At 39.1% G+C, this 14,880-nt stretch overlaps 1 protein-coding gene across 1 annotated transcript in view; it reads left to right on the forward strand.

Moving 5' to 3' along the window:
* Nucleotides 1-14,880, forward strand: part of LOC121372382 (E3 ubiquitin-protein ligase rnf213-alpha-like) — a 196,219-nt gene that overhangs the window by 8,698 nt on the left and 172,641 nt on the right. The window contains exon 3 of the mRNA XM_041498686.1: nt 8,739-8,837. Within this exon, the coding sequence (XP_041354620.1) occupies nt 8,739-8,837 (99 nt within the window). The remainder of the gene's footprint in view (nt 1-8,738; nt 8,838-14,880) is intronic.

The following is a 14,880-nucleotide window of genomic DNA, read 5'->3' on the forward strand; positions in this document are numbered from 1 at the left end:
GCTGACGACACAGCTTTTTGGCGATCTGGAAAGTGTATAGAAAAGATTAAAATAGATATTCAAAAAGATATTGATAAACTACAAAATTGGGCTGAAACCTGGGGGGTTACCATCTCAAGATCTAAAACCTCAGCTATCCTTTTTACTACTAACATTCGTAAGAGACGGTATAAACTTAATTTAACATTAGATAATCATCCCATAGCCCAAGTATCGTCAGTTAAATTCCTGGGAGTCATTTTTGACCCAGCATTATCCTTTAATGAACACATAAAAGAAGTAATTAAAAAGTGTAATAATTATATTAACCTACTTAGAGTTATATCTGCTACTAAGTGGGGGGCTGACAGACATACTCTTTTAATGATTTTTGAAGCATTTATCGTCTCCAGGTTACAATATGGTGCCCAAGCCTTCTGCTGTGCATCACCTTCCCAGCTGGACAAGTTAGAATCAATATACAATAAAGGGCTTAGAATTATAACAAAAATCTCCCCGGGCACACCAAATGACAGTCTGCGTGTGGAGCTGAATATTCTTCCTCTCAGTGTTAGGCGCACCCAGCTTTGTCTTAAACATTGGTTTAAAGCTAAATATTTAGTACCATTTAATCCCGTAGCAACCATGAAACCAAATAACGATGATTATTTACATATAGATATTAACTCCGCAGTTAATTTTAACAACAGAATGGCATCTAATTTAGAACTCTTGGATTATAATCTGGATAAATACTCCCCCCCCCCCCCCCCCCCCCCCCCCCCCCCTTGGTGCCACCTTGGCTAATTAAACCGCCGAATGTCCCCTTGTTATTAAGAAAGGAAATTTTAAAAACAGAATTTGAACCATTTAAAAACATAATATTTAGAGCAGCTTTAAATGATTACTACCCAGATTACATTCACATATACACAGATGGCTCCAAGGACCCACTTTCTGGTAAAGCAGGCATGGCCTTCTGTGTCAAGCCCAACTTGCCTAACATTTCTAGCTCCCACCACGCCAGAGTGACAGACCACGTTTCTGTATTTACTACTGAACTGATGGCCATTTACTCTGCGCTTAAGTGGATTCTTACTAATGCTACTAATTACCCGACCCCCAAAAAATTTCTTATATTATCTGACTCCCTGAGCTCACTACAAGCTCTCCAGAATCTTAAATTCAAGAGTTCTTACTTAATTAAGCAAATTATAAATATGATTAATTTTAATAATAGTAAAGGGTTACTTATAACTTTGGAATGGGTCCCTGCTCATGTCGGCATCTCTGGCAATGAAAACGCTGATCTATTAGCTAAAAAAGCTTTAGATATTGATAAAATTGAAATTAATATTAATATTAACCTCAATGAAACCATGGCCATAGCTCATAAAATTTTTCTCAAGTTTTGGCAAACCGAATGGAATAATAAAACAAGACTATGGCATTATTTAATCAAACCTAAAGTTAATTCGAAAAGACCCACTTATTCTAATGTTAAAGCCGAAAAAATTATTACTAAACTGCGCCTTGGGGTTGTTTTCGGTCTGAACGATACTCAATTTAAAATGAAAAAAAGTAACACAGCACTCTGTGTTACTTGTAAAAAAATAGATAACATAAGACATTACATTTTTTACTGTAATAAATATAGTAACGAAAGAAACATTCTTAAAACAATAATAGATAACCTTAAAATCAAATTTAACCCTGTTAAAATATTTAACCCGCCCCCCGCTCTCAAACAGGAGGCGGAACGGGCTATTTTAACTTTTGTAAATGACACTAAAATAACTATATAATAAGTAGCTGGCACATAAAACTGTAATTAAATAAATAGTCAAGAACAGTCCGAGGACTCTATTGTTACACTCGATCAGGAGCCTGCTAAATTTTAACACTCACCTTACAGCGGCGGACAGGTGGCTGGTGGCAAACTCTGTCCAGGGTGGTAACGGCCTTGGCCTTACCCTCCCGTGGACAAACCGAATAACTATTCTCATAATATTTTTTAACTCCTTTTTAATGATAAATGTTTAATTCTTTTTTAATTAATTATATTAATAAACTTTTTTTCTTTTTAATCCATTTTAGAAACACCGAACAGCCTATACACACTATTCTCTCATTCACTTGTTGGCGGTTGACTGGAGAGTTGTAACATCCACATTCCTCTCTTTCTTTTTTTTTCCAGAGAAGGAATTGAAATCCAGCCAATCGCAGCTGCTTATTATCCGCCTGTTGTTCCTTTAACACTGGCTTCTTTTTTTATCTCAAACGGCTCCGACTAGGGATTGAGTTTCAGCCAATCGCAACGCACCATTCCATACTGAGTGTCGAATATCGATCCGGTTCACTTCTAACACACACTGTGTATTCCTTCTTCCGTCTTAATTAACGAATGCCGCTCACGAGCGCTCCCGAGGCGCCATTCGGTGATATCCGGAGAGCCGGGTCTTGCCGTGGGTTGCCTTGGGACATCGCCTTGCGCGGCTCATCTTATTTTTTCATCCATCTTAATTATATGGAATTTTTCTCCCCACTCTTTTCCTTTTCTTGCTGGCCTCTGCTAGTACGTCTATCCTTTACTGTTATCTTTACTTAAATGAATATTAACTGGGTGCTGGGGCTATTGGCTGTCTGGGATCGGGTTCTGACCAATTAGAACCCGGTCCCGTTATAAATGTCTTCTATTTGGTCCGTGCTTTTAGCCGGCCAAAAAATCTTTTTCTGAACCTAGTGTGAGAGTGGTTGCGTGAATGTTTGTTTTTTCGCCGTGGCTTGGCGGCGCATACACCTGGCAGTGTCTGTGCCGCCTGCCTCAGGCGGAATATATGGCTGGGTGTGAATGTGTTTTAGTTTTTAAATATTTATGGTATATTGATTATACTTTTAATTAATTGTTATAATAAATGTAGTAATTAGTTGTTAAAATCTTCCTTTTAGCATTTTAATTTAATACTATTTTAACTTACATGTACCCGGTTTTAACTTACATGTACCCGGTTTTAACTTACATGTACCCGGTTTTAACTTACATGTACCCGGTTTTTTTTAATCAAACAGGTATTGTATATATACAAACAAAAAAACCTGACCGGTACTCGGAGCCACCCACTTAACGAATAAGTGGTTTCTTGGGTGACACCGAGGATTATATAGCAATGTCATCTGTCATCCGTATAGGTGACGCACCCCCTCGGGTGTAGAGCTCACGAATGCTTGGGGAGAACGGCGAGGACACCTCACTCCATGAACCGGATCAACTTACCAGCCAACTAACATCAACAACGACGGCATATACGTTTCACCACCACACCAGACGGCGGCTCGCGGGCTTTTCATCATATATCATCATATCATACCATTCATCTCATCTAATTATGGCCCACCCGTGTTGTATGGATAACCTGGGGGGGGGCGGGATGGGGGGGGGGACGCCGTGGTAGGGTGCTTATTTGGGTGTGATAGGGCTTTGGGGATTTTGACCGATAGGGATGCCTGTTAGGAGGCCTCCCCCCCCCGGAACGCCCCCCCCATGGAAATCTGGACTGACCGGAATGGGCCTCCCGCCTGTTGGAGTGCCGGATTGGCCAGTGGCGCTGGCGATATTAACGATAGCACCATTCTTGGTTTAGAAAGCCATCAAGGTATTACACTCCAATTAAAACAAAGGACCCAGAATTTGCAACTGGTTACAATCAACACCTGTCAACACCTGTGTACGGAGCTCTGTCGGGTCGAGTGTTCTAGTCTGAAACAAGACACTTTTGTGCAATACAAACTGCTTAAAACAGCATAAAATATAATGAAATAATCTATAAATGTATTTATTGTTGACTGTTCAATGTAGTGTATCCAATAATTATAAAGGATTTTAAAATTAACAAAAGTTTCCACCTTTTTTTTAACAAGTGGGAGTAAGCAGAACAGCTACATGTACTGTTATCTCAAGAGCCAGTAGAGGTCAAATTTCATCCAATCATTGGTGACGTTATTACTCTCTGTCTAAACATGTGCTAGCTCAGGCTGTCAAACGCTTCAACGGTGCCATCTTTTATTAATTTCCAAGATACAGTACTGAATACTCGTACTTTTTATACATATATGGGAATTAAAATTCATAACTTTTATTCCTTTTTTATATTATTTATTCTATTATGTAAAATATATACAATTTGTGGGGGTTTTCACTGATCATATGTGATTAATTTTTAATTTTTTTATGTTTTCATGTTTATCGTTTCGCATTCATGATTTAAGATAAAACTATACAAATAATACTATGATTTTTTTAAAAACTATTTGGCAAATATCGTTTTTTAAATGTATTTGTTTTTTTAACCCCCCCCCCCCCCCCCCCCCCCCCCCCCCGGTAATGACGACATCAAGTGGGACCGATTGACAATTTTATTTTTTCCCACCCCTGCACTACACAGATATCATCTGCCATTGAAATCCATGTTAAATTGCCCAACTTCAAATAAAGATTGCCAATAGAACGGGTTCTCGTTGGCACTAACAACACACACCATTGTGAACATACATTATATAAGCATTTATTTTCACTCCAAAGAACATTTCTGTCTCAGTTTCTTGCTATATGACCGCATCTGGCTGTAGTACCGGTCTGAACAGGTGGTTCATTAAAGGTAGGGTCAACTCAAACAAGAGCCTTATGTGTTGGAAAGATGTAGTACCGGTCTGAACAGGTGGTTCATTAAAGGTAGGGTCAACTCAAACAAGAGCCTTATGTGTTGGAAAGATGCATACCCGGACCACCAACACATACTGACACTTTAACAAATGAAAAACGTGTAATTTTAGAGTTAATAAAAAACCATGATTATTCCTGCTAACTGGGGGCAGCCATTTTGTTTCGTTTGTGTGACGTCCGGTGGTATAGCTTGGGGCGAAGTGACGTCAGCTCTGTCCATCTCCTCTATACACAGTGTAAACAAACGCTCTAATTTACGACAAAACTTTCATCAACCTGACTTGTAAAACAACATAAATGACTTGATTGTATAATAAACTATTTAACTAAATATATTTCAATTTGCACCAGTAGAACGAAATGAAGTTATAGTATTTTTCTTTTGTAAAAAATCCAAAGAAAAAAAAGCATATTATTAGGCCTATTGGTAGGGTACTTTTGAGCAAAAACAACCACTCACGATACCCAAGTGATACTTTTCTTTTCTTTGGGACCACGTAATTGGTCAGCTTTGTGATTTTAGATGGGAAAGTACTTAAGCAAGGGTTTTACATAATTACTTACAGTAATAACGCAGGGCAGCTGATAATGTCCATTACGAATAGAGAGGTATCCATGCAATTATAACACAGTACCCTGTGATCTTAATAAAAGAGGCACGTCTTTTTAGTGTGTCTAGACACAGTGTCTGGGGACCTTCTAAATATACACCTGCCAATCAGGAACCACAGGTACAGGCAATGGAAAGAAAATACCAATTAACCAAGAAAACACTCCGATTATTATTTCAGTACATGGGTTAATTTATGTACAAAACACAATACAGTTATTTCAACACTTTGACAATGGTGGTTTATTTTGTATTGAAAAATAATATATAATTGTTACTGGCTTACTGGGATGGCTATTATTACAGAACATTGCGATGCATCCGCAAAAATCAGGTATGTTTTGTTTCTTCAGTTCGGAGACTAATTCCTGACGTGACACGTTAGGTATTACGTAACCACCAGCTCGCCAGAGGGCGTATTCACTAGGATGGTACAAACTGGCTGCGCCCGTTATATATAATAGCCGTCACATTTAACCGTTTTATTAATTAACTATAAGATTATACTTGTTGATATTAAGCAATAATGTGCATTATATATCGTTGAATATGCATACCAGGCCAAATGCCTTAATTGTCCCCTCCTTTAACAGATTCACTCCAGCTGTCTCTTCCGCTATACACCCATGTCCAAAAAAGTCAATGCACAATATTACAAAATAACATGGGGAAAATCCAGGCAGAAGGCTTATCATTAAACATACAAATTGTTTTAATTCTTCCCCAATTCCTAGAAGTGAATATGTGAACGTTACCACAACATATAATCAGTGTTCGAGATTAACGGGTATCCTGATATCCCGGGGATACCAGATTTTAATTTTGGATACCAGATTTCAAGAACCCAGTATCCCGCTGTGATACCATATAGGTTTGTTTTGTAATTTTTATTTTTCGTTGAAACAATAAAGTCGTCATTTACAAAAAGAAAGAAAGAAATGTTTTATTTAACTACGCACTCAACACATTTTATTTACGGTTATATGGCATCAGACATATGGTTAAGGACCACACAGATTTTGAGAGAAACGCGCTGTCACCACTTCATGGGCTACTCTTTCCGATTAGCAGCAAGGGATCTTTTATTTGCGCTTCCCACAGGCAGGATAGCACAAACCATGGCCTATGTTGAACCAGTTATGGATCACTGGTCGGTGCAACTGGTTTACACCTACCCATTGAGCCTTGCGGAGCACACTCAGGGTTTGGAGTCTGTATCTGGATTAAAAATCCCATGCCACGACTAGGATCCGAACCCAGTACCTACCAGTCTGTTGAACAATGGTCTAACCACGATGCCACCGAGGCCGGTTCATCATTTACCAAGTTAAGTAACAGTATTTTCAAGCTCGTACCTAATGCTAAGCCAAAATAATATTTCCTCACTGAAATACAAGTAGCCATCATAAAATGTTTTCAACCAATGCAGTCTTTCTCTATTTACTAAAATTAAAATGGTTTTGCTTGATATTTGAATATGGGATACTAAATTCTCAGGTGGGATACCAGATTTTAAAATGTTTGTATCCAAATGGGATACTGCACAACATTTTTAATCTCGAACACTGATAATGTTCAAAATAAGTGGGGGATATTCAAATATAACACAATATAACAGAGAGGTATTAATTTTTATTGTAAATTTGGGTTAGAAAATGAGATTGGTGGCCATTTTGAAAAATGGCTGCCATGGTCTTCAGAGGTGGCATCGATGAAAAAATTAGCCAAGGCAGCTGCACTATACAGGAATCTGAATAAAGTGATTCATAGTGTGAGGTGCGAAATGTTACAGGAATTTGAAATAAAGGGTGTGAAATGTTGTAGTTCGCTAAATGTCATATCTGTCACCCATGGAACCCATTTAATTAGTACATACATTCATGTATGGGATCTGTAGATTTATTTTTTTAAATAAATAAAATTCAAAATATATCACAAAAAAGAAGAAGAAAATTCGGAATATATAACTTAAAATACAGAAAATACCGATGCCAAATCAATTGATTTCATTGAAATTGGTCTGGAAGTAACCTAGAATAAGGTAATAATGTTGAAATTTCATTTTGATATTGTCTATATACTTTGATGTTGAAAAAGTGACATCATTAATGCTGTATTAATTCAGATAGAACCCAAATACTTGAGATTTAGATTTTTAAGGTTATTATCTGTTATTTACTCTCCCCCACCCCCCCCCCCCCCCACCCCCAATTTGTTTTTTCTAAGTTGTAGATTTACCCATGTGACAGCTAATATACTGAGTCAGATTAAAAACTTCACAATCTAAAATTTGAATAAAGTCAATAAGTGTTGAAAGGAGGTATTTTTCAAGAATAAATATTGTAATGGTAATGTCTACACTCCATTTAAAGCCCATCACAGCTCACGTGTCCCAATCCATAGCACATGCACAATAAGTGTTGAAAGGAGGTATTTTTCAGGAATAAATATTGTAATGGTAATGTCTACACTCCATTTAAAGCCCATCACAGCTCACGTGTCACAATCCATAGCACATGCACAGCACCATTGAGGCAAAAGTGGTTTTGCACGTGCCACTGGTCACGTGACTACAATAGCACACGTTTTCTTCGTTACTTGCTCACAGTAGTCTGACACAACGAAAAACCACATTAAAACGATATTTGTTAGGACATGTTATGATGCCATGCCTCACAAATGTGCAGCGTGAACGTGCCTTCGGCATGCTGCACACGGGAACGTCAGTAGCTGATGGGTTGCAGTCGACGGGCAATTTATGATCAGCAGACACGAGTACAACAAACGGGCACCACAGCTGATCGCCCCTGACCGGGTAGACCACGTGTGACACCATAGGCAGATGACCGTCATATTGTGTTACGTCACCTCCGCCACCGTTTCATGACAGCTACAGCAACCAGTAATGAACTTTTCAGACGTCAGGTGTCCGCGCAAATGATCTGAAATTGCCTGCGAACCGCTCGCCTCCACGCACAGCGCCCATATGTTGGACCCATTTTGACCCAATTTCATCAACGTCAGCATCAACTGTGGGCACAACACCACTTGAGGGAATGGAATAGAGTCGTGTTTAGCGATGAATCAAGATTCACACTGCGATTTGTGAATTACCATTTTGACTGTGGTTTTGATGAATGCTGTGGGCGCATTGAACAGAGTTTTTACTGAACATTTATTCCTATTCTTTCTTTGGATGTCATACAATAAAAAAAATACCTTATTTAACACGTTCTTCTGTCATATTTGCTAATTAGCCAAGATGAAATGGTTGTGAAGTTTTTAATTTGACTCAGTATATATATATATATATATATATATATATATACAGTAGAACCCGGGCACGTGGCCGGCCTCAAGACCGTATCCTCTCTTAAACAGGAATTATCTCAAAACCTTTGTATTCATATATTTTTTCATTTTGTTTAGGTTTGGGACAACGTGATAAACTTAGAGTTGCAAGGAACTGAACTGAAAGAGCGCTGGGAAGAGATGCTTTTGGGAGCTTTTGAAGATGAAATTTGCTTAGTATGTATATTTAAATACAATGTGTGTTTGTATGTGTGAATGTGTGTGTCATGTGTGTGTGTCTATATATATACACATACACACACATACTATACATGTAGTTATATATTTTTATATTTTGGTAGTTGATAGATTTAGTTGACATTGCTCATAAAAACTGCCATCCTGTTTTTGATTTGGTCATTAGCCTTCACTTATATTTTCTTTTGCAAAACCCTATTTCGTAGAGGGGTGTCATGCAAATAATAATTAACTTTGTAAAAATGTATTGCAGTGTGAAATACTTGCATGGATTATAATTTTGTATTCTGAATACAAAGTGTGTTGCTGCATGATGCAGTATTGGAAGATCATAATAAAGAAAAGAAAAAGATATATATACTTACTTACTTACAACGAGTGTGTATGCGTGCCCAATTAAGACGATTTAGACGATGACGTTGCGTTAAAACGCATCCGACGTAAGGACGTCGTGCATGTAAACTGTTCTCTCGCAGACGATTACGAACAGTTTGCCCACTGATTCGGTTATTATGAAGCCCAGGTGTGTTAGCAGCAGTAGCAGTGGCAGTTTGAATTGCTCAAATGCGTGTTCATGATATAGCGGTCTTGACCACGCGTTCTAACACGCGGATGTCCACGACGTGGCAAGTCGTTGGTGCTTCCTGTCGTTTGAAATCTTACGCGAAGATTTCGTATCGCTCGACTAGAACTCCCAACATGCCTTGCAACGTCTTCTATCAAGCATGCCAATCGCCCGTTAGCGTAAATTATTGGCTATTCTTGGCATACTAAAAATGCTACAATGTAAGAAACTTTATTTTTTTTACAAATTTTGAAGCGTTTTCGTTCACTTGACAACAATGTCAGTAAGACAATTAAAACAAATTGACCGAATACTACACGGGACATGTCGAACCATGCATGCACGTGCAAATTGAATTTCACGTTGTCAACGATTAACAGTGCAAAAATAATCGATAAAATTCATGAATCCTGATAATACAGCTCAATTTGTTTTTTAGGCTAATACTACCTATATAATTTCATTACACAATGAATTCTTTAACACAACAAATACTATATGTATAAATCGGAAGTTTCTTTTTTTGTTCAGTATATATATATATATATATATATATATATACTTGCAAATTTTGCAAATCACATGATGTGGAAAAAGTTTAAATACTGCAGTGTATCATATGAACGTCTGTTACAAACTCAGTTTTAGAGAAAAAATATAGATTGATATTTGCTAAAATTGCCAAATTGTACAATGTAACGGACAATTGTGTAATTGTTATATAAGAATTCTTCCAAATTTTTTGCAAATTTATCAATGTATAACAGTCACAAATTGTATAATATCGCGTAGGGTAGTTAAAGCTACACACAATTCATAAATCAGTCTTCAGAGGTGTTTTGTTTTAAATCTTTCAATACGCTACGCAATTTTATGCAGTTTTTGACAGTTGTACATCGACAAATTCATTTTAAGAATGACAAAAAGATTTTATATACATATAATTACAAAGACAGGACCTTGTGCAAAGGATGGGTTAAAATAAACATAAATCAGTTTCTACTTTCTAGCGTCCTTTCCATGACCTGTTTTTGTGTAATGACGTCCCAGCTGGCATAATGACATCATTTTCTGAGGTTTATTGAAGGTTATCATTCAGTTTTTCTTCAACGTCATCAAATCAGAATTGAGGAAATTGTATAAAAGCAGAAAAGTTTGTAATTATAAATGTATATATTTTTATGTCAAACAGTGTTTTAAAGTCTACTTATTTGGTAAATTGTATCTACAGTAAGTATTTTGGGCCAGTTTTAAGTCTCCTGGTTGGTGGACCCTAGGCTTTTTATACACCCATCTATGATGGGTTGTATTATGGTATGGATGGCGGTGTGTCACATACTATTACTAGGTCACTGTGACCTACTATTCACGGTCTACTGCATATAACAGTAAATCCTTGTCCAGACTATATTTTGCATACAGGATCATCATACCTCACGTGTAAGAACAACTTGTGATGGTGGTGTGTCATATACTATTACTAGGTCACTATGACCTACTTTTCACGGTCTATACTGCACATAACAGTAGATCCTTTTCCGGCTAATTTCTTGGCAGTTTTATATTGTTAACATTACATACATAAACTGTTTCTCTGCCAATATAAATGTGTCACCAGAGTACCCATGCTAAAGCGCATCCCTTCCTGTTCCGGTCACATGACTGTAACTTCCTTCTTTTTCCTTCGCATCTTATGATTCGGACGTTCTTATTTTCTCACTGTCGTAATCTGAGCCATCTGTTTATTTTACTTGGTTTATTGTGACATTCTACAATGTTGTTACTTTATCATTGTACAATTATTTCAGCTGTAATCACTTTCTTTAAAGTGTTATGTGAAATTTTTTAATTTTCCATGTGTGCCGGTGTGCTATTTTTAAAATGGTGGCTTCTTTTTTACCGGAATTGTACAAACTTATTTATTTGCTTTTTCGTTACAATTCTTGAAAAATGTCAGATACCAGCTCTTCTCGTGTGGTGCGTTCTTGCAACAAATGCAAGAAATTCATGGTTGGTGGAGATCCGCATGACGTCTGTCCTAGCTGCAGATCACCATGCGACTTAGAGTCTTGCTGCCTCCTGCCTCTTGCAGCATACCTCAAGGCCCTTGCCCTGCAGGCCAAGAAAGTTAAGATGGTTTCAACTTCAGCTCCTCTTCAGTCGTCTATCATTGTGTCGGTTGCTGAAGTTTTGAAGACTGCTACCTAATATGTTACAAGAGACCATTGCATCGATGACGGCCACTAGGGGTACCGGTCCAGCGTCTACAGTTTCTGCTGATGCTACGATTCCTGTATCAGCTTCAGCTACAGCTATGGCTCAAGCTATGGTGTCAACGGCCTCCGCATCTACGGGTGACACGGTTTCCAGGCCAGTACATGGGGACTTACTAGCCTTGACTCGGAAGTCAACGTCTTCTAGATCTCATAGCAGAACCTCTACAGATCACCGAAGCCAGGAACGCAGCCGATCCCCACAGACTTTGGCTCATTTCAGCCAACGTCACCGTTCAAGAAGTTTGGAGAATCAAACATCACAGACTTCTACCAGGTCCTGTCACGACCATTCATGGTCTTCATGGCCTTCCAGTGTCGGTGATCGACATGCCTGTGCGAGATTGTTATGTGATATTCTGATGACGAGTCCCATGTATCCGTTGTTGTCTTGCTATCATTTATGAGCTGCTACCTTTGTTACCACATCCACCTGCGCCAGCACGGAAGGGACCGGTGCCGATGATAGCCACTGATCCTGCACCAGTTGATGTCATATTCCGATCATTAGCTGTTGGTACAATGATTGCGGACATTGATTCGGAGCTGAATGTAGCCTTCAAAGACACCGTTTCGCCATTGGCTTTTCCTCCATGGTACTCGCATTCTTATCTGGTATTCATTATGTCTTTCAAGGATAAGGTGCCTGACCTTGATGTGGACTTATCCAGACTCTGTAAACCTCCAACTATGGTTGAGATTCCAGAATGTATGGTTGCGTCCATGGACACTACTCAGCGACGACTTCTATACATTTTGTTGTATCTGGATGTATTTTTGGCAGTGTTAGCCTCTCAAGTGAAAGATGGGGAAAAGGTTACGCTATATTACAACAGTCAGCAAAGATGATTGCCTTCATGACTTCCATGATTACGTCCATGTCGACTATCCTCACTCATCAGCGGCGCAACTCCTGTTTGAAATGGTCTACATTGGATGAGTCACATAAGAAGACGTTGTTATCACAACCCTGGTCTTCTTCGAAGCTCTTTGCGGGCAATATTTCAGACATCGTTAATGATAACGAGAAGGCACAGCTGTCCACTGCCACGGTTGAAGCTCTTCAGCTGATTTCCACCCTTGAATCGTCTAAACAGAAAATTCCATTTCCACAGTCCACTCAGGCTAAGAAGTGGAAGAATGCACCTTTCAAGCAGCAGCTCTTTTGAAGAAACACAACTCCTCAAAAACCTGCCGGATCCAGGAATCGACCCCAAGGAAAGCCTGCTTGGTGTCGGCCAACCCTGGACTGCAGAGGTATTGGAGAAACTGGGAACACCTCTGCGACGACGTGTTTGTAACCGAGGTTTTATGAAACGAGTACCGGCTGCAATTGTCTTCAACACCACCCTTGACTACATAACTGTCACGGAGCTTCTAATGCCATTACCGGCAACTGCTCCCACCACTCAGTTCCCCGGCAACAGAATCAGAAACCTGCCATGGGTGTAACAGTATTTCTCCAAATATCCCAACCTATACATATAGATCTCCCTGTATCGGGTAGTTTTCTACCCGAGTGGCTGGCTCTAGGGGTATTCAGTTAACAAGATCGTATATATATATATTTACTATTAACCAATGTTAAATTCACTAGAAAAACAACAACACAAGTTTAGTTTCAAATATGTATTATATAATACCAGGTAAGTGTTACAGCCGGTGTCACACCACCTCTAGGTAGAGCACGACACGTAAACTTAAGCACTTGGCAATTAGGGATATTGTTACCCCTCACAGTTAACACATCACCCAACCTTAGAATAATTAATTATTATCCTCAGTCTTCTCTACATCCAATATACAGAGGACCTACAATTTACCTGGTCATGATACTAGGATTACCAGTTATAGATATTTTAACTATTCGTAACTTATGGGTAAGAGACGCCTACAGTTTACTTTAGTCGGTCTGACTTAGATTACCAACTTTCCTTCCCACACTAATAATATTCAAATAACCTACAGTTTACCAAGACATGGGACAAGGATTACCAGTTATAGATATTATAAACCTCACTATATATATTTTGGGTAAGCGACGCCTACAGTTTACTTTCGTCGGTCTGACTTAGATTACCACACTAAGCAAAACACAGTTGTAATACTTGAATGCCACAACAAAATACCTTTAAGTTACTACAGAGCAGTAAAATATAGTTACCTATGTCCACTGGATTAATAAAGTTCACCCAGCTGACAGCATTTCCACCGCCTCTCTGTACGTGCTTGCCACCCAAGTCCCTATACAGAAAGGACTTCCAGCTTATATCCCGTTTCGGTTTTTGGCAGCTGGGTCCCATCTTTGGCAGTCCTGTCCTTTATGGACTTGTGGCGAAATAATGGCTATACTAATTCTCTAAAACTATCAACAATACAGATACCATCTAACTAATACAGGGAACCTTCTTGGGTTAATTACTCCATGCACTGACTTTCGATCATTAAAGTGCTACTCCAGTCACCAAGGGAAGACTGCCACTCCATATCTTACGTGCAGGTTCTACAAGAGACAGTAGACAAACTGTTAGAGAAAGGAGCGGTCCAGAAGATACCATTGCAGCATATCACTCCGGGGTTTTATTCAAAAATCTTTCTTATCCCAAAGAAAGATTCCGGAGACCTCTGCATGATTCACAACCTGGCATACTTCAATCTGCATCATCTAGAACCACCTCTGTAGTTCAAGATGTTCATGGTCCAGGATGTGAGAACCGTCATCCAGCCAAACGACTGGCTAGCCTCTCTGGACATCAAGGATGCTTACCTCCATGTGCCCATCCACCCTGCCTACCACAAGTATCTCAGGTTCGTACTGCAGGGTACGCACTACGAGTGGATGGTCCTGTCTTTTGGTATATCGATAGCTCATTGGTTGTTCACCCGAATAACAGCTCCGATGTCACGGTTTCTCCATCATCAGGGCATATCCTTTTACCCCTACCTGGACGACTGCCTTATGAAGTGCCAGAGCAAGACAAAATTAGCAGTACATGTCACCTACATACGTCAATTCTTGAATCACCTTAGGTGGATTGTTGACCTAGAAAAGTCTCAGTTGCAACCAACACAGAATCTCCAGTTTATTGGAATTCAACTGCGTACCGATCTGGAACTACTTCAGGTTACTGCCGACAGATGGACCAAGATACAATCTACTGTCTTCACAGTCCTGGCCGAACCT

This window comes from Gigantopelta aegis, chromosome 4 (genome assembly GCF_016097555.1).
Source record: "Gigantopelta aegis isolate Gae_Host chromosome 4, Gae_host_genome, whole genome shotgun sequence".
NCBI classification, from domain to species: Eukaryota; Metazoa; Mollusca; class Gastropoda; order Neomphalida; family Peltospiridae; genus Gigantopelta; species Gigantopelta aegis.